Source organism: Periplaneta americana, chromosome 1, assembly GCF_040183065.1.
Source record: "Periplaneta americana isolate PAMFEO1 chromosome 1, P.americana_PAMFEO1_priV1, whole genome shotgun sequence".
NCBI lineage: Eukaryota > Metazoa > Arthropoda > Insecta > Blattodea > Blattidae > Periplaneta > Periplaneta americana.
In genome coordinates, this window is record NC_091117.1 from 225,027,405 (window position 1) to 225,047,368 (window position 19,964).

General features: G+C 34.5%; 1 protein-coding gene across 1 annotated transcript; it reads right to left on the bottom strand.

The window, feature by feature from the left end:
• Positions 1-853: 853 nt before the first annotated feature.
• On the bottom strand, positions 854-18,355 carry LOC138708650 (uncharacterized). The gene is made up of 8 exons (XM_069838740.1): positions 18,227-18,355; positions 16,132-16,158; positions 15,919-15,982; positions 13,271-13,347; positions 12,361-12,396; positions 9,626-9,749; positions 7,369-7,450; positions 854-1,067 (listed from the first exon to the last, which is right to left on the bottom strand). Coding segments are annotated over exons 1-8 (477 nt in total). The 5' UTR covers positions 18,293-18,355; the 3' UTR covers positions 854-1,066.
• Positions 18,356-19,964: the final 1,609 nt, after the last annotated feature.

Sequence of the window (19,964 nt, forward strand, 5' to 3'; positions counted from 1 at the left end):
CTTGGAAAATTAAACAGGGATGGTATTATCGCCGCGCTCTCATGGTTAACATTCGGCAGGTCTTTGAGCGGCCTCATGCGTTCGGCAGGTCTTTGAAATTTAATTGTATTATTGTTTTCAATTTCTTGTGTCGCCGCTCCAATCACTCGCCTCAATTTCAATAATGCAACCAAAAAGCTGCTTCAATTATTATTAAATGACACTTACTTGTCTAATCCACGTAGACTAAACCCGAGGTTGCAATGTCTTGTGCTGAGGACGAACATTAAGGTATGTGATTAAAAATTATTATTAAAGAGTTATTATTATGAGTTAAGAAAGCCAACGTACTCGTATATGAAATAATAATAATAATAATAATAATAATAATAATAATAATAATAATAATAATAATAGCCATTTAACAATATAACAAACTAGTGCTTATTCTTATCGAGGAAGTAGACGTGACAACGTGACGCTTAGAGTGAAACCTACAGAGCAACAATCGGTCGGCAAAATTATTTTTTTAAACCACACCGCACGTTATTGTATGATGCCGACATGTTAAGCATGAGTCCGCGGCGATAATATATCATCTTTGAAAATTATATTGCCATTACTTTCACACTGTTCACTAAAAACACCCGAGACAAAACAAAGGACAAGTATGACAATCGTGTTTACCGCTCTATTTCTACCAGTAGCATGGCGGCGTAAACATGCGCAGACTGGCTTCAATTTTGGACAGCACACCAGCGCTCTGTGTGAGTCTAGTATACTATTATAACGTCTTTGGTACTAGACTGTGGTATTACTTCTACATCCATACACAAAAATTATTATATGCATCCTGTTTAAAATAAAGACGAACCACAGTTCAAGCTGATGTATTTATTTCGAAATGCAACTTTTAATAATGGAAAAGAAATTAGAATTTTAACAAAAATGTGAATTATGATAGGTCTAATATGTTTATTTAGAGTTAGAGTTCAGGTTCCGATTCAGTTGATTGCAGGAACATGGGTTGGTCCTCCTCATCCCATTGTGTGTCGCTCCAGTCGGGAAAGTCTTCGTTTATGAATTGTCTGGAAATCAAGAATTTTGTGTTATGTTAGAGAATAATACACTTTGCATCCTTAGTAGGGTTATGTCGTATTTCTTAGTTTTACAATAGAAAAGAAACGATACTATAGATAACTTTAATATGGACGGTAACACTTTGAAAACTTTGAATATATTGAAAATGATAAACTATACACGGTATCTATTGAAGATTTTTATGTCTCCATTGACAGCTCAGCCGTAGACTGCAGAATTTTCGCGTCATCAACTCGGGGGTGAAGCTCTTGTCAATATAATCTCAGGATGAAAGTTTTCCACTCAATTATCTCATTTGCTTCAACTTAATTTCACTTCACCTTAACTTTCCCCTTATTTCGGGTATTTTAATTAATGAAAGTAATACTATATAAGACAGTTCTCGATTCAGTTATACAAACTACAGGTGATTTCCAGCTACACGACTTTGTGTTACTCTAACGATCATAGAACTGTAACATAAGGGAATAGCTTACCTCGGACACAATTCCTCCATTCGTACTTTATCTATAGATCTAGTGACCGTTACATAACTGCCTTTACACAGCTTAAGAGGTGGACTTTAACAATTGTATTTAAAACTGCTGATAACCTAATACTGCATTATGAAATTTCATGATATCACGCGATAGCTACAAAACCGAAAGTCTGGGGTTCGATTTCTGATGTCATGAAATTTTCAAAAGACCTAATGGTTCCAGATACACTATAGTGCGTGAAGCTTCTAAGTCCTTAAATAATGCGTACAGGCAAGTTTCTTTGGGAATTAAAGCGACAAACAAGTAGAAATGATGTCCTCTACTGCTACTAATTCCTTTTATGTACAATGACAAGGGACTTAAACTCGTTCTATGCTATAGGTGTATTATAGTAGGGATAACTTCACATTTACCTCAGTCATTTTTATGAAGAACATAGGATTTTATATATTTAGTTTAAAATGTGCAATTGGCTAGTGAGTAAGGATGAAATTTAGTAGGATGTGAAATGCGAAAGCAACGATTGAATAATGTCAGTCATATTGTTATGAATTCATTTTCTGTGTTATGCAGTTTGAAGAACCATCAAATACCTTACTATAATAATACTAATACCGGACAGCTAGCAATTTTACGTGCGAACGACGCTGGTGCTGCTACCTAGGCGGCCGGTGTGGTGATACTCGTGAAACAAGCTATAATCACCTGCAATGTATATTGTTGCTGTGCTAGTTAACAGTTTTATTAATTAGTGCTGTGTTAAAATGTCAGGGTGTATATTATGTGTTGGTTATAATTGCTGCAAAATTACAGCATTACAAATTGCTCCAAATCGTATTTTCGATTTCCGAGGGATCATAAAACGTGAGTCAACAACATTCTTTAGTAGGCCTAATTCCTTCGTCTTTGTGTTGATAGAAAAATACAAATTGGCTTTTTTATTTAGATCTAATAATTAATAGAAGTTAAAATGTATCGGAAATTTTAAGGTTTTATCAAATTAAGTTTTTTTGTTGTCCTAATTTACTAATTATTACAAGCATCAGATTACTATCAATTTTATCTTTGCAGTTGTCAGTAATGCGTATATAAAGCATTATTGTAAATTAATTCCTAATATCAGATTGATTTTGTCTCGGTAAACCAAAGAAAAAATATGTAACAATTAATTACGGAAAGTAATATGAAGTATGCAATATTTCTCATAATATGCTGCTTTGATATAAGATAATAATTTTACATTAAATACTATTCAACATTTCTTAAGTGTTTCATATATTATTCCACATTAGTAACTCACGTTTTAAACAATATTAAGAATCCCGCTATGTTAATATTTGTATTTGTGGACGTAATTCCATACCGCTCCGCTAGATTTCAGGTCCGCGATATTTCGCACTCACGCCAATGCTGCTAGTATACAGCTGCCCGGTATTATTATAGTGGGGTATTTGGAACTATGGCGAATTTTTCGAAGGACATATTCTGTGGAGACGTTTTTTTAGAAGACGTGGAGCATTGCGCGGATACAGAAATTTCAAAACTGAGAAGGAGGAAAACCAAGAGAATAATGGATGGATGGCGTTAAAAGAAGTATGACTAGAAGAGATCTTACTGAAGAAGATGCTGAGGCTAGAGAGATGTGAAAGATAAAAATTTCTTTGGGTGAAGGATAACTACTGTATTGTAGAAAAATCCTAATAAGAGAGATAATCAGGATTTTTCTACAGTACAGTAGTTATCCTTCACCCAAAGAAATTTTTATCTTTCACATCCCTCTAGCCTCTCGTCCACACCTGTGGAGTAACGGTCAGCGCGTCTGGCTGTGAAACCAGGTGGCCCGGGTTCGATTCCCGGTCGGGGCAAGTTACCTGGTTGAGGTTTTTTCCGGGGTTTTCCCTCAACCCAATATGAGCAAATGCTGGGTAACTTTCGGTGTTGGACCCCGGACTCATTTCACCGGCATTATCACTTTCATCTCATTCAGACGCTACATAACCTTAGATGTTGATAAAGCGTCGTAAAAAAAATAACCTACCTACAAGAGAGATAATCCTCCTCATGACGGTATGTGTAGTCATCATTTGCTTCAACCCGTGTTAGTATTTCGTCAATAGTTTTGCATTTATATGGGACGCAGGATTTTCGTCTTCTTTTTTTTTTAAATAAATTGCTCTCACAAGTTAATGGATTTGAGATTAACTTTAATGTACTGACAATCTCTTCCTTCTAAGTTGTTTATAAACATAAGCCTGAGTGGCAGAATGTTAATGAAATTTTGCAAGTGATAACAAACACTTGAATTCATTACTTCACTCACGTGGATAGATATTAGATTTGTTACAAAGTTATCTTTATGTGAAGGATTTGTTGCCCATAACATTAATGGATATAGTATACTACTCTTAAGTAATTATGCCATTAGGAAAGTTCAGGATAACACAGAGGGTTGGAAATTGAACGGGTTACATCAGCTTCTTGTCTATGCGGATGACGTGAATATGTTAGGAGAAAATCCACAAACGATTAGGGAAAACGCGGAAATTCTACTTGAAGCAAGTAAAGCGATAGAGTTGGAAGTAAATCCCGAAAAGACTAAGTATATGATTATGTCTCGTGACCAGAATATTGTAAGAAATGGAATTATAAAAGTTGGAGATTTATCCTTCGAAGAGGTGCAAAAATTCAAATATCTTGGAGCAACAGTAACAAATGTAAATGACACTCGGGAGGAAATTAAACGCAGAATAAATATGGGAAATGCCCGTTATTATTCGGTAGCGAAGCTTTTGTCATCTAGTCTGCTGTCAAAAAATCTGAAAGTTAGAATTTATAAAACAGTTATATTACCGGTTGTTCTGTATGGTTGTGAAACTTGGACTCTCACTTTGAGAGAGGAACAGAGATTGAGGGTTTTTGAGAATAAGGTTCTTAGGAAAATATTTGGGGCTAAGAGGGATGAAGTTACAGGAGAATGGAGAAAGTTACACAACACAGAACTGCACGCATTGTATACTTCACCTGACATAATTAGGAACATAAAATCCAGACGTTTGAGATGGGCAGGACATGTAGCACGTATGGGCGAATCCAGCAATGCATATAGAGTGTTAATTGGGAGGCCGGAGTGAAAAAGACCTTTTTGGGGAGGCCGAGACGTAGATGGGAAGATAATATTAAAATGGATTTGAGAGAGGTGGGATATGATGGTAGAGACTGGATTAATCTTGCTCAGGATAGGGACCGATGGCGGGCTTATGTGAGGGCGGCAATGAACCTACGCGTTCCTTAAAAGCCATTTGTAAGTAAGTAAGTCTTAAGTAACAGATGGATAGTACAGTCCTAATGACAGGTTTATTATGGCGAAAAGAGTAATAGTAATAAAAGTGGGAGAGATTTACATTAACCTGCAGGATTCAGTTTACTTTATTTCTGTTTTGTCTTAACTTGTTATGTGTCCCTGATTAATACGTGACTGTTTGCCTATTTTTCAGCCGGTGATATTGATGATGATTCTCAGTAGCACGTTTACAAGCCGGCTAGAGGCAGATGGGTAATCTAGGTTAACTGTGAGCACATGTATCTGTTGAGCGGACCGCATGGGGATGTACGACATGTCGAGCTTCCCATTAAATTACTGGAAACATTTCGCACACAGCACGCCTTGCCATGAATTGGGGCCAGTTGACAAATTTTGGCATTAACGGATCTATTCACAGCGAATTGCTTCACATCACTTACAATAGTTTTGTATTATTTATTTTCACATTATCACGAAGACCTTCTTTGAAATTGTAGTGTAATCAATAATGCTTTTGAACAGATAATCTGCTGGGAAAACTAATTTAGTCTGAGAAATTTAAATCTGAAATTTATTTAAATTACAAGTTACATACTATACGAATGTAAAATATCCCTTTATATAGTCGCTACGCTGTTATTCCCGGCGTGATTCCTCCTCTTTGCTTACGTTTTAGGAAGTGAAGGTTCTATAAAGTCTAGGTAGGTAGTATGCCTATCGTTCGCCATTTTTGTTCTTTCGTTGCCGAACTACCATACGAGGAATCTATTTGCCACACCGTTAAACATTATCATGTCGTGGCCCCTATGATAATAAATCAAACGCACTGTAATTCAGCAAATAATTAAACGGCAAATAACGTCCTCGTGTGCTTTCTGCGAACGGCAACGAAAGAGCCAAAATGGCGGGCGATTATATTAAGTATTTATCGAGCCTTCTTTATCTTCATCAGCGAATCACAAGACGCACACGTTTAAATATAGCCGACCTGCAACGTGATTGGCTGCCGGAAATAAGAGCGACGGGACTATAGTTTGAGAACAAAATGCTCATCCTTGAGCCAGCTGTAGTTAGATAACATAATACTAGAATCAAGTGTAACGGAATAATGGTTAGCGCGTCTGACCGCGAAACCAGGTGGCTCGAGTTCGAATCCCGGTCGGAGCACGTAACCTGGATGTGATTTTTTCCGGGGTTTTCCCTCAACCCAATACGAGCAAGTGCTGGGTAACTTTCGGTGCTGGACCCCGAACTCATTTCACCGACATTATCACCTTCATCTCATTCAGACGCTAAATAACCTTAGATGTTGATACAGCGTCGTAAAATAAAGCAATAAGAAGTTAAGTGACACAGTTAAAGTTTTAACTAGACTTACTTACGGTACGGCTTTTAAGGAACCAGGAGGTTCATTGCCGCCCTCACATAAGCCCGCCATCGGTCCATATCCTGAGCAAGATTAATCCAGTCTCTATCATCATATCCCACCTCCCTAGATATCTCATTCCGTTACACAAGTCAGTAAAATTAGTTTTTCTATGTGATTATTTAGTACATATGCATAAACAGACAGAATATTGTAAGTAATATGACTTATCTTTGTAAATGGTATACGAAAATGTTCTGAACTTGGTTAATCAAGTAACTGGAAAGAGATGTGACCAGAATGAAGTTGGCTTCTTTCCTACATGCCTTTAAAAAGAACTCTAAATGATCACTACCTGGAAAGTTAAACCAGGCATAGAAATGTCTTGAATTCTCAGAAAACTAACCTTTGTTCTACCTGTCGGTAAACCCTCACCCCACTGTTTCAAACCTAGACACTTTATTGAACAAGATTTCATATTATGTACCATGTTTTAAGTACACAGTGTGCGCACTATAAACGAGAAAATGTTAGAATAAAATTGTTAGAGTTTAAGATATAAATATTTATACATCTTGATTACACAACTTTTAACACTACCTCACTTTGGAAAATGTATTATGTCTTTCACGTGTTAAATTTTTGTTACCTTTTAAACATGCTTCGGCCTGCTTTCGACCATCATCAGAACAGGTTGTTGCTCATTCTCAACACACAACTCAATTTCAGAACACACTCACTCTTTGACTTCACATTACACTACACAAACACACCTCCATAGGAAACAAAACAAAAGGCGCCAAGACCAGCAACAACCAGTTCTGATGATGGCCGAAAGCAGGCCGAAACATGTTAAGAAGGAAAAAAAATTAACACGTGAAAGTCATATGATTCATTTTCCAAAGTAAATATTTATTTTTCTGTAAAGTAATTCCTTAATTTCAAACAAGCAGTTACAGTGTTGATGTATGTTTTCTGATACACTTCGGTATAAGTCGTAAAATTGTTAACTTTTAAGTTTGGAGCTCGCGCTCTTCCGCTTTATCTGCGTGCATTACAAATGACGTTTAAATATATAAGAAAAAAATTCATCGTAATGTCCTACTAAGAATATAAGCACTATGTGTACTGGATAAACTTACCACTTTTTCCTTCTTTCTTCGCTTGAAACTCCGGACAGACATTTAATGATGAGGTAGGCTGTGTTGCATTTTCCTTCGCCAACTATAACAATAGTATTACCATTGTACTAGTTGCAACAGACGAACATAATATGACACAGTTACAAATGTCTTTCTTGCGTATTTAAACTGTTCTTTAGCTGTCCCAAATTTCTTCATTCATTAACACCTGTGGTATATTACATTGCATAATAATAATAATAATAATAATAATAATAATAATAATAATAATAATAATAGCCTATGAAAGGATCCCATGGCTTGTTGAATCTGTTTTGAACTAGCATTATATTTGCACAACTGTAGGGACTTCCTGTTAGGAAAGAAACGACTGTATGAATACGATCCAGAGAAAAAATGATCACCGAAAGTCGAAGAATAATAATAATAACAACAATCAGGATTTCTCAAAGAACATTACCGATTCAGTCGAAGAGAATGGTTATAATTACTAATGTTGGATAAAAAGTAATTGCAACAGTTCGATATTTCTGACATGGCTTTATTCACAGGGGTACAACATTTACGTACCTTCTATATAGTCGCCCCCCTTATTTATTACCTTTTGCCAAATGTTTGGAAGGCGTCGTACACCATCAGCGCGTCCATCTTTGTTGATGTTCCGTATTGATCGCCCTATAGCACGGATAAGTTCATCTCTGGTATTGTACCGGGTCCCTCGCAGTGGTTCTTTCACTTTGGTGAAAAGATCGTAATCGCATGGATCATATCGGGTGAGTACGGAGGATGTTCCAGAACCTCCCATTGCCAGCGACGCAAGAGGTCCTTGACAACAGCAGCGGTATGACTCTTTGAATTATCATGAAGAATGATGGGGTTCTGTACCACCAAGTGTCGTCGTTTTCTCCTGAGGGCTGGACGAAGGTGGTGCTGCAGGAACCTGCAGTAGTAGTCCGCGTTTACCGCCTGCCTTGGAGGTACAGGGTGGTGCAGTATTACCCCATCAATGTCATACGCCACAATGAACATCACCTTCACAGCACTTTGTGCAGGGCGCACTTTCTTCGGACGAGAAGAACCTTGATGCTTCCATTCATTTTATTGACGTTTCAAGTTTGGTTGGTTCGTATGAGCGAGCCCAGGTTTCGTCCATAGCGACGATTCGTCCAAAAAGTCGTCACCTTCCCTTTGGTACCGGTGCAACAAGGCCTATGCGACTGCAAAGCGGTGCCATTGTTAAACCTAGGAAATTTCATGAGGTATCCAACGCCCTGTAATTTTGAGGTAACCCAGAATGTCTTGCAGAATGTGGATCATACTCCGACTTCCGCTGCTAACTCACGCGCAGTCCATCGGCGATCAGCATCCAACAGGGAAGCAAGGACTTAACTGTGTTGTCCTCCACGCGGGGTCGTTCTGTACGGAGGTTGTCCTGAACGGCATCCCTGCCTTCCCGGAACGCTTTAACCCATCGTGCCACTGTGCGATATGGCAACGCTGCATCGGCACATACTTCACCCAATCCCTGAAAACATTCTTGTGCACTACGACCTCGTGTCACTTCAATTTTGATCCAGGAACGTTGCTCTAGTTTCGTAAACGTAGCCTTAGGGCGCTCGCACTATCCCTATGAAAGTCAACGTTCTACACACTGCAGTAGATTGACAGAGTACTGTCGCCGCTGACTGCACTAACTCATCTAACAGTCCTTGTTCATGTCCACACAGCTGGCAGCTCTCGAACGCACCATCGTCACGTGACAGCAGTGTTGCCATAACTTTTTATCCAACCTATGTATGTTGTATTTTCATCCACTTAGTTTTGTTCTTTTCTCCTACTTCTGATGTACTTTTCAGCCCACAGGCGTATCATCGTTGATTTTAATGAAACCTCCCATGTGACAGTACAGAGCATAATTTTTTAAGAGAGGAAGAAAAATATAATTGAACATCAATAGGTCTACTTAACAATATTAGGTAATTCTGTAGAAAACGTTGGTGAATATGATGGACATCAATGACATCATCGAGATTCAGTGTATAAGATATAATATAAAATCAGGACGAAATATGTTATATATACTATGAAACTGGTGGTGATTTTATCACTGTTTTTATGTTTATGGTTATGATTATAAGAATACCAGTGACAAATAAATTGAAAGTGAAGTATGAATTATTAAAAAAAAAAATGTCGGAAGCGTGCAAACTTACTGAATCTTGTCGGTATAATTCATAAATAGTTACTTGAAGCTTACCTCTAGCCGCGCAGCTCGAGATATGAGCGTGCAGTAACTTGGGTTCGATGTCTACATCCTCTTCTTCCAACTCTCTCATTATCATTTCCATCACGTACATGATGTCCAGTTTACCATTTCTCATCTGGAGAAAAGACATACAGAAATATGAGACATAAGCACACATTTGTGGTGTGTGGTTTACTGAGCAGAAAAGTACACGGGAAATGGTTAAATTAACTAATATTAATTTAATAAAATAATTGAGTAGTGGTTATTAATGGTTGTTAGAGAAGAAAAATTCGCTCGGGTCCTTGATTCTACGTATCCAAGCGCTCTAACCACTGAGCTACGCTGAAGTAGGTTTAATGTAAGAGTATATAGTGCGAACTGTAAGTAATTTCATTAATTTCATGGGGTTATTCTTTGAGATATTTCACACAAAAACATCTTATACAATTTTGCTCGCTTTCACTACCTTTTTGACAGAAAAAAAATATTGTTTTGTATGAAACATTTCATAGCGTGTTTTGGGAAAACCATTGAATTAATTCCCAATATTCTGAGTCAATTTAAGTGATCAGTGTATTATGATAATAAATTAATCGTTTATTTTAGAAAGGGCACAAGTCACAGTTTCCCGGCTTTACAGTAGAACATAAAAACTACAGTATTTAAATTCAATTTTTTTTTTTCAATTCTTTGTATTGCATCTTGGAAAAGTTACTAAAATATACTTTACACACGAGTTTTATTTATTTAAATGGAAAGGGAGGTTTCTATGGACTTTTGACCTTGGACATGTTCTCTTTTTAAACTAAACATAAAAAATGAGAGTTCAAGAAGTGGACATATTACAAATCAGTGCTTTAATGAACAATAAGTGTACAAAAAGAGTGACAAAGATTGAAATGTACCCCTTATTTTTACTTTTAACATGAAACACTTTACTCTGCATTACTCTGTGTTTTAGTTGGCCAATTCACAATGGTGTCATAGGAAGACTTACATATCTGTGAACTTTTTTGATGTCTTCAAAGTTTTTTCCTTAATAGGGTTTTTTTTTCTTCTAAAGCTCGTTTATTCGGAAAAGTGATACGTATTACATTAGGCTTCTTAACACCGAACGTACTTTGATCCGGCGCATTGATATCAGCACTTCCTTTGAAATTTCAAAGTAGTAGCTAAGATATTTTAAAGACCTTTCTCTCTTTCTTATTTTCGATTGACATTGTTCCACTTGAAGTTACATGCTTTCTGAAATACTGAGGGCATCAGTTATCACAATTCAATATGATGGTACTGTCTGTTAATAAGACTGTTTCAATTTTACCTCTTTTATCAGTGTTTCATACCCTTCTGGGGTTTACATTCGGTCTTTATCCAGGTTATGTGCCGTTTTTCAAATAAATGTATTTATCTAATCTCCATAGCAATAAAATGGAGTGGAGTTAGGAGTGTGCCCTTTCTAAACTTAATGCGGATACCCAAATAGAATATATTTTTAACAAAACATCAATTTTCACAAAAATGTGACTTATGCCATTTCTAAAATAAACGATTCAAATGATTGAAAGAATATTAGTTTTGTTCTTTAGACGTGCAGAAATTTGAAAAGCAAGCTTTCAGGTATAACTCCATGTAAAGTTTATTTGAATAATGTCGAGGGAAAAATGGTACGTTTAACCAAAGTTTGCGGCTTTGATAATTTTTCCTTCGAAATTATACAGAAATTTCATTCGAATAATTGTAATTTTTCGGTCTGAAAAAGAATTTTAACATAGTGCGTTTGTTCGGATCAAACTTTTGATATTTAAAGGACTAAATTAATAGTACATTATGCAACGAGCCTATAATGATAGTAATTAAGACGCAAGTATGTTTGTTTATGAAACGAGCGCAAGCGAGTTTCATAATTTTCATACGAGCGTCTTAATTACCATTATAGGCAAGTTTCATACGACTTTTTATGCTCGACCATATTTATAACTTGAAATTATTCAGAAGTATTCATTTTATTCGTAACTGAAGAGGGGAAGTGACCTTGTGCATAGCTCGTAAATTGTGAGATGTGCGCAGACGCGAAAGTATTGATTTTTTCCGAGGAACAATAATGTCATTGACGTTGATATAATCTAGAGAATAATATAAACTAATTTTGATATAACCTGGAAATTGATTTAGAATTGAATTTATTTGAATATTATTTACAATTAACGCTAATTATCATAGTAACAGAACATAACCTTCTGCGACAGTATTGGATTTCCAGCCTCCGTGACGTTTCCCTCGTTGTCTTTCGATCGCATATCCGAGAATAATCGAAAAGCTGAACATTAATGAATAGGTATAGTTTAATGACATGCATTAAAGGACTGATACCAGGTGTATAATTACTACATTTCGGCATGGTCGAGCATAGATAATTTTAACATGCTACGTATGTTCGGGTCAAATTTCTGCATATTTAAAGGACAAAACTAAAATTATTTTAATAATTTATTATCACCATACACTGTTCTCTTAAATTAATTGAGCATATAGGGATTAAGTCAATGGTTTTTTTTTCCAAAACACGCTATGAAATATTTCATATATAACTATTTTTATCTCTGAAAGGAAAAATAAGTGAGAAAAATAGTATTTAACTTTTTTGTTTGAAATATCTCAAAGAATAACTCCTTGATATTAATGAAATTACATACATGTACTATGTACATGAAATAATTCAGTACTTCATGTGTGTGTATACTTACGAATTGGTAACCTTCCAACAAGCATTGGACGAAGCACTGAAAATGAATGCAAAATGTTAAAGATTGATTTTGCGTATTCGAGAGAAATGAAAATTAAAAATTATATAAATACTCTGTTTAAGGGCACACCGAAGTGAAATTTGAAACATTGAACGTGATTTTCATTTCTACACACACATTATTTGGCGTGTTAATGCTATTGGTAAATATTTTGCAAATTAAAAGTGTTCATAAATATGTTATGTGGACTTTTTTATCTCATATAAAAATATTTTTACTGAAATTGTACTGTTATGTTCGATATTCAATCTTTTATAATAATTAAATTAATATTGAAATTTTATTTGTGCTGATTAGTTTTTGTGCAGAAAAGAATGTTTACAATAACTACAGAACAAATTGGAAAAAAAATTATCACGACTGCATAAATATAAAAAAAAATCCTTTTAAATTCTACTGAGTTATCCGTGTGAACTTTAATGCAGTATATATTGAGGGTGGAGTAGAAAAAAAAGTCACACAGCTAGCTCAGAACTTGTGGAAGGATATGGACAAAAGTACACAAACTAAAAACCGAGAAAATTGAAATTAAACAGCAGATACTGCTGGGGATTGAAAGGGCGCACACCTTTATAAATGTCTTCCGAAGCAATTTTTCTAAAGGGCGTATCTCTCTGAGATTTTGTGGGGCGCATCTGTAAGCTTCGATATGTTTTAAAGAGTAAAAATGAAAAGTTGGTATTTTTCGTCAAAAATGTCATCATTTCACTTCAGTGTACCCTTAATATGTTCTTTACCATCATCATTGTAGTTATATTATTGTTTTGAATAATCTCTGTCTTTAAGTAAAAGATACACATACTGTTAATCTCTCATAAAGAAAAGGAAATACTCGTATTTTATTCCTTACCCTGTGATCTTCATTTGACTCATCTTTCAGTGTTATGTCGAAACCTTCGTCTTCATCTCCAGGATTAACAAATATACCTGGAAGAGATATTAAAAGTCAATGGCTATATAAATGAGACTTCTGCATTTTCTTACGCTACTAAGATATTTTGAACAAAAAAAAAATAATAATAATAATAATTGCATAAGTTCGTAGCGTTTTTGTTTCGCGTGTTGGTACTCCGGTTGCTATGGCTTTATTTATCGATTGTCATTTTTTTCTGAACATAAATGATGTAACAAGATTTGGAATAAACTGATTTTGTTGTCTGAATAAAAGTGAAATTGGGAAACTGGACGCATGTAAAAATGCAGAATTATAATTGAGCGATCAGTGAGTTTCGCTCATAAATATCAGAGTAGATGACTGAATATAAACTCTTAAAAGAAGTGTCACTTTGCATCACTTAAGCCCTAACATGAGTTTCTGTGTAGATAAGGAGAACGAAATCAAATACAATTCAATGAATATATGAGACAGAAGAAGACAAGACAAAAAAAAAAAAATAGAAAAATAAAATAGTACAGCACAATAGCAATTCCTGTCGTCATTGCATATGGAAGTTCGTGCATTATGGACATATATTTTATAGCAGACTATACATCATATATGATATTCTTCAGAGGCGGAAGTGTGACACAAGAAACGAAGATGCAGGTACAAGAAGAGGTTTCTTTTTATAGTAGACTAGTGGCAAATGCTGCAAACTAAGTTCAATAGACGTTCAAATAAACATTTTTCAGATTTATTTTCAGTGAAGAATACCAGACATTCTGAAAGTTATTTGCTTCCATAATAATGAAAGATACTCTCCCTCGAGCCAATACTGAAGAGAACCACGCATATAAATATCTACACCACACCGCCATTAAATATATGAAAAAGACCCAACCCCACTTGATTAATAATTATAAAAATATTTTATTTTTAATAATATTATTATCTTACATAAGTTTTATAGCTTTCAGTAACATACACTATATATACTATATAGCCGCCAGTCAGTAAAAAATAGAAATCAAAATCTAATTTAAGTTATTCTCTACATCTACTTAAATAACCCCAAAACGTTTCGCTTTCATATCATCAATATAGCATTAATATGTATAATTAATGAAAAATAGTCACATCATGGTATTAACTATAATAATATTTCATTTCTAATGGTAATAATGCCATCAAATCACTTCAAGTTTTGTAGTTTTTAATGTGCAATACACAGCTGTACCCAGACAATTACACATCACAGAATCGAACCTGTAAATTATTTTTAGTAAGTTATGTCTTTAATTACCAATTTAATTTGAGTTCTAAATATGTCAGCATTGTTGCAGATCATGGCCTTCGTGTAATATTGTTTACTGTAATGTGTGTTTTGTTTTATTCTGAAATGCAATTAGCTAGTTTAGCTAGTTCTCAAAACTGACGACAGATGGATTTTGAAAAATAGGAAAATTATGTTGCAAAATTGACATTTCACTGAAAACTACTATTTTTCTGAAAAACTTTGATTTCCAAGCTTCAAAATGTGGGGTCATTTATTAAAATCCGTTGAGCCCTTTTCCCGTAATTTCCATTACCAGTTCAAATTATATATAGATATCATTATGGCAAGATAGAGTGGTATAGAAGGTGTTGGAAACAATAAATAAAATAAATGAGTAGGAAAAGAACAACACAAATATTAATAAAGAATATCAATTATCATAAAATAACAAAGGAAATGGAAAATCCAGCCAAAATTGAGATACATAAGTAACAGTCGCCTTTTTGGTATTTTGTGATCTGAAGAAGAAATGGAACACAGGACAGTTTTTCCAGAGGATATTTTCTACAATACTTACAGAATTGTGTTATAAGTTCGTAAAATACTGTCTTATTATTTTTCGTAAGAGCTTGAAATTTGTGAAACGCGTTGTTTCACAAATCACACGAAGATCAAAGAGCACTTCAGGAACGCGTGACATATAAAATTTTTATACGACAGTTGGAAAATTGAAAGAAGAAAAAAAAACAATATAACGAAACAGTTCTTGAAGTTATTCGGATAATGGATTTCATGATCATGACAAGCGAAGGCAGAGAATGCCGGGAACAATGTAATTTCCATAGTTACGAGTCACTGCTAAAGAAAATGAAAGAACATACAAAATGCACAATATGAGTAAACACACATATATAGTATAGCAAAGCGGTTGAGTTTGGACTCTTATTTTGAGAGAAGAACAGAAGTTAAGGGTGTTTGAGAATAAGGTGCTTAGGAAAATATTTGGGGCTAAGTGGGATGAAGTTACAGGAGAATGGCGAAAGTTACATAACGCAGAACTGCACGCATTGTATTCTTCACCTAACATAATTAGGAACATTAAGTCCAGATGTTAGAGATGGGCAGTGCATGTAGCATGATTCAGGAATAAAACCAAAGTTAGAAAACATTACTCTTCTGTGTTTTTGCTAATATATATGATGCCAATTTTTTAATAAAATTTTAAGGTCATTTCTATTGAAGATCACATTAACTCTATAGAAGTTTTATATTAAAATATCCTTAATTTCTTTCAGTCTATAGAAAAATATGATGTGTTTAATAGGAATTAAAGGCTACATACTGTCATCCACCTTGTATTGCATCATACAGTTCCTTTCCACCTCATCTTCATGATGTGTCAGCACCTACAAAATAGTAGCTATGTTTATCATACTAATATAATAAAATAATAATTTTCCATTGTAAATGTGTATCATAATTCGCAAGATTAAATTAGTTTCTTTGAATACTGCCTATTTTTATTTCAATACTGGATATGAACTGTCGTACTTACCTCATCATGGTGCGGAAATGACAGTACCTGCAAAAGTTTAAAAACGTTACTGTGAATTTTCTCTGTGTTGTTAGGTTTATTTTAACAATAGCCTAGTATTCCTCTAGAAGTTTTATTTTATTTTTAATTTATTGTGAATTTTTTGTGTTATATCTGTATCTTAATACCATTATATCCATGATATTAAAATAAAATTTTGTTATTTTTATAATTGTTGTATTACAATACTTCTAAGCTAGAAAACATAGGGTAAACTAGGGTCTGTTGGACAGTCGGGCATGTTGGACACTCCGTACTTTAACGTGTTACCACGCCACTTGTGGGCACCACATTCTGCTAGAAGTCAATGACGGAAGTTGTCACGAGTGGGGCTACTTCCGTCATTGACTTCTAGCAGAATGTGGTGTCCGCAAAAGTGGCGTGGTAACACGTTAAAGTACGGAGTGTCCAGATGCCCGACTGTCCAACAGATCCTAGTTTACCTTAATTGATATTTAATGTTGTTGTAATTAGGGAATTTCTTCTGTTGTGGCACATAAATGGATGGATGAATGAACGAATGAATGAATGAATGAATGAATGAATGAATGAATGAATGAATGAATGAATGAATGAATAATTTATTTGAAAGTAGTTTTAAACTTACACGCATAACCTATATTAATTATTATCTTTGCAATTAATTGAGTAGACATTTACATACTGCAGAAAATATATAGGGTGAACCGTAAATAAAGTAATTAATTTCAGGGAGTTAGTCTTTGTGATATTTCAAGCAAAGAAAATGTAATACAATTTAGCTCGTTTTTGCTTCCTTTTCGAGATAAAAATTGTTTTATGTTTAACATTTCATAGAGTGTTTTCGGAAAGCCATTGATTTAATTCCCAATATGCACATTCAATTTAAGAGAGCAGAGTATTATGAATTTTATGATAATAAATGTTAGAATAATTTTAGTTTTGTCCTTCAAATGTGCAGAAATTTTATCCGAACAAATGTAGCATTGTAAAATTCCTTTGTGCGAGATCGTGCGTATTTGCTTGGTTTCAGCACAAAACCAATCCGCGGAAAGTCTAAAATTCCACATTCAGTATTCCCAACCTAACACACATAACAATTTCCCTCTTCTTACCGCTTAAGTGACATATTGATTTTACTGCTTTAGGCTTTTAACATATTATTTTTAGAGACGTTCAGTATAGTAATAATTATAAATTGGAAACTTACCACTGCAATTTCACCTAAATTGCACTGTTAATTATTGTTTTTAAATATTTGCAAAAAAATAAGTAAACTCTACAACTCCACTAAAGTTACTGCATTCGTGATGCAAGTAACATTAAGGAAGCCGTGAAAAAATCAACAAGATTCCAGACTCATCATAGACTGGGGGGGGGAAGACAGACGTATATCACGGCCTGCTGGAGTATAGTAAACACAGAAAACATTTTAAAGCAACAATGTTGAAGATAGATATTTTTGTTTTGCAAAATTGCCATCATTGAACAGAAACCAAGATGGAGATTTCATTGCAACTAATTATAAATTCCTCTTTCAGGTATGTAATAAACGATCTTCGCACAAAATAATGTACGATACACGAGCGGTATGTTTACTTTCAATTCTCGGAAATTGAAAAAGCTCAACTACGTTTCGCTTTTTCAAACTTTTCCTCGAACATGAAAACTTCAACATACCGCTCTTGTAACGCATATTACTATTGCGTAACTAAAAATTACATTTGTTTGAATCTAATTTCTGCACTTTTGAAGGACATAACTAAAATTCTTTCTATTATTTATTGTCATAATACACTGCTCTTTTAAGTTGACTTGAGAATTAAATCAATTGGTGTCATAAAAATAAAATATTTCATATAAAACATTCTTTATCTCGAAAGGGAAGCAAAAACGAGCAAAATTGCATTAAAACTTTCTGTTTAAAATATCACAAAGTATAACCCCCTGAAATTAACGACATTACTTACGGTTCACATTGTATAACGGTAATTACATATATTTAGACATTGTCTTTACTCATAAATGCAACCAACCACTCACATATCTTCACAATAAATGTATGTGCAATATTTACCGATCTGAAATGAGCAATGTAGCAGATAATGCCGATGATAGGAAACAAGTGTTTGGTGCAAGCCATGTCACGTCCTTCGTATCTGGCACTGAGACAGGTACAGATTCGACTGAATGGGATCGAAGGGGAAACTCATACTTTATTTTCTATAAGAAAGACTTTACCTCCCACATCCGCATGCAGTGGACTTCATGGGCAAGGTCGGACGCACATCAAATACATACTATAAAGCAATGCCAGCTGTAATCACCTACAATAATTATATGAGGACCCTGATAAGAGTAGCTTCGTCTTCAATTGCAGTGTGCAACCTGAAATTTTCTCCAACTCTAAACACTGTGATATACATTTGCTGAATACGGAAATAAATTCCTTGTTATCGTTTCACGCAAGGCTTTTGTTAATACATAAGAATTGCTCTGCTCAGTAACAGAAAGCATGTGACTCACAACTTGCTTTGCAAACATACAAAATAAGCTAGTGAACTTTTTCAATACAATGACATGTTTTAAGTTTATATTGTTCCAGTAATACCAGTAAAAAAGACGAATGTCTCTAACTTGGAAAGAATTCTGAGCCTTCAATTTATACTACGAGACAGAAAAGTTCAAATATCTTGGAGCAACAGTAACAAATATAAATGGCACTCGGGAGGAAATTAAATGTAGAACAAAATTAATGTGGGAAATTCCTGTTATTATTCGGTTGAGAAGCTTTAGTCATCCAGTCTGCTCTCAAAAAAGCTGAAAGATAGTATTTATAAAACAATTATATTACCTGTTGTTCTGTTGGACTCTCACTTTGAGAGAGGAACAGAAATTAAGGGTTTTTAAGAATAAGGTGCTTAGAAAAATATTTGAAGGAGAATGGAGAAAGTTACACAACGCAGAACTGCACGCATTTATTCTTCACGTGACATAATTAGGAACATTAAATCCAGACGTTTGAGATGGGCAGGGCATGTAGTACGTATGGGCAAAGCCAGAAATGCATATAGAGTGTTAGTTGGGAGGTCGGAGGGAAAGAGACCTTTGGGGAAGGCTGAGATGTAATAATAATAATAATAATAATAATAATAATAATAATAATAATAATAATAACAATAATAATAATAATAATAATAATAATAATAATATTTATTTAATACTATACACTTGAGCTACTTTAGGCATTGCAGCCCGAAAGAGCAGAAGCTCGTGCTCGGGCGCAGTTCAGATCAGTTATACAAAATATATCACAAAATTAAGAGAGTTCATTAAGCACAATAACATTAATAAATGGTAAAATAATACAGCATGTAATAATAGGGCCTATATACAAACACAAAATACAAAAGTACATGAATATTAGAGTATCAATTTTTAACTCAATTAGCTTAAACAATTAAATAATTAATCTGATTTATTTCTTAAATCTATGTGTGTTAAGTGTACTTAGCTCAGGGTAAGCTATAATTAATGTATTATATATTTTGGGAGGATAATATAAAAATAGATGTGAGGGAGGTGGGATACGATGATAGAGACTGGATTAATCTTGCTCAGGATAGGGATCGATGGCGGGCTTATGTGAGTTTAATGATATACACAATGTTCACGTATGATATATAATAAGCTTATTTTATATAATTAATAAATACTTAACACTGTCATGTTCCTCGATAAGGTCAATAATCTAAAAATATAGGTCTGCTCTGAAATTATTGTGGTGCCCAGCGAACAAACCAGAAATCATAAGG

Bases quoted from the DNA above. Each gene is read 5' to 3' on its own strand.
- LOC138708650 (XM_069838740.1), bottom strand. From the start codon at position 18,292: ATGGCTTGCACCAAACACTTGTTTCCTATCATCGGCATTATCTGCTAC. The intron at 15,983-16,131 runs GTAAGTACGACA...ACTATTTTGTAG, and splicing joins CATTTCCGCACCATGATGAG to GTGCTGACACATCATGAAGA. The intron at 9,750-12,360 runs GTAAGTATACAC...TCTTTTCTCCAG, and splicing joins TGTTGGAAGGTTACCAATTC to ATGAGAAATGGTAAACTGGA.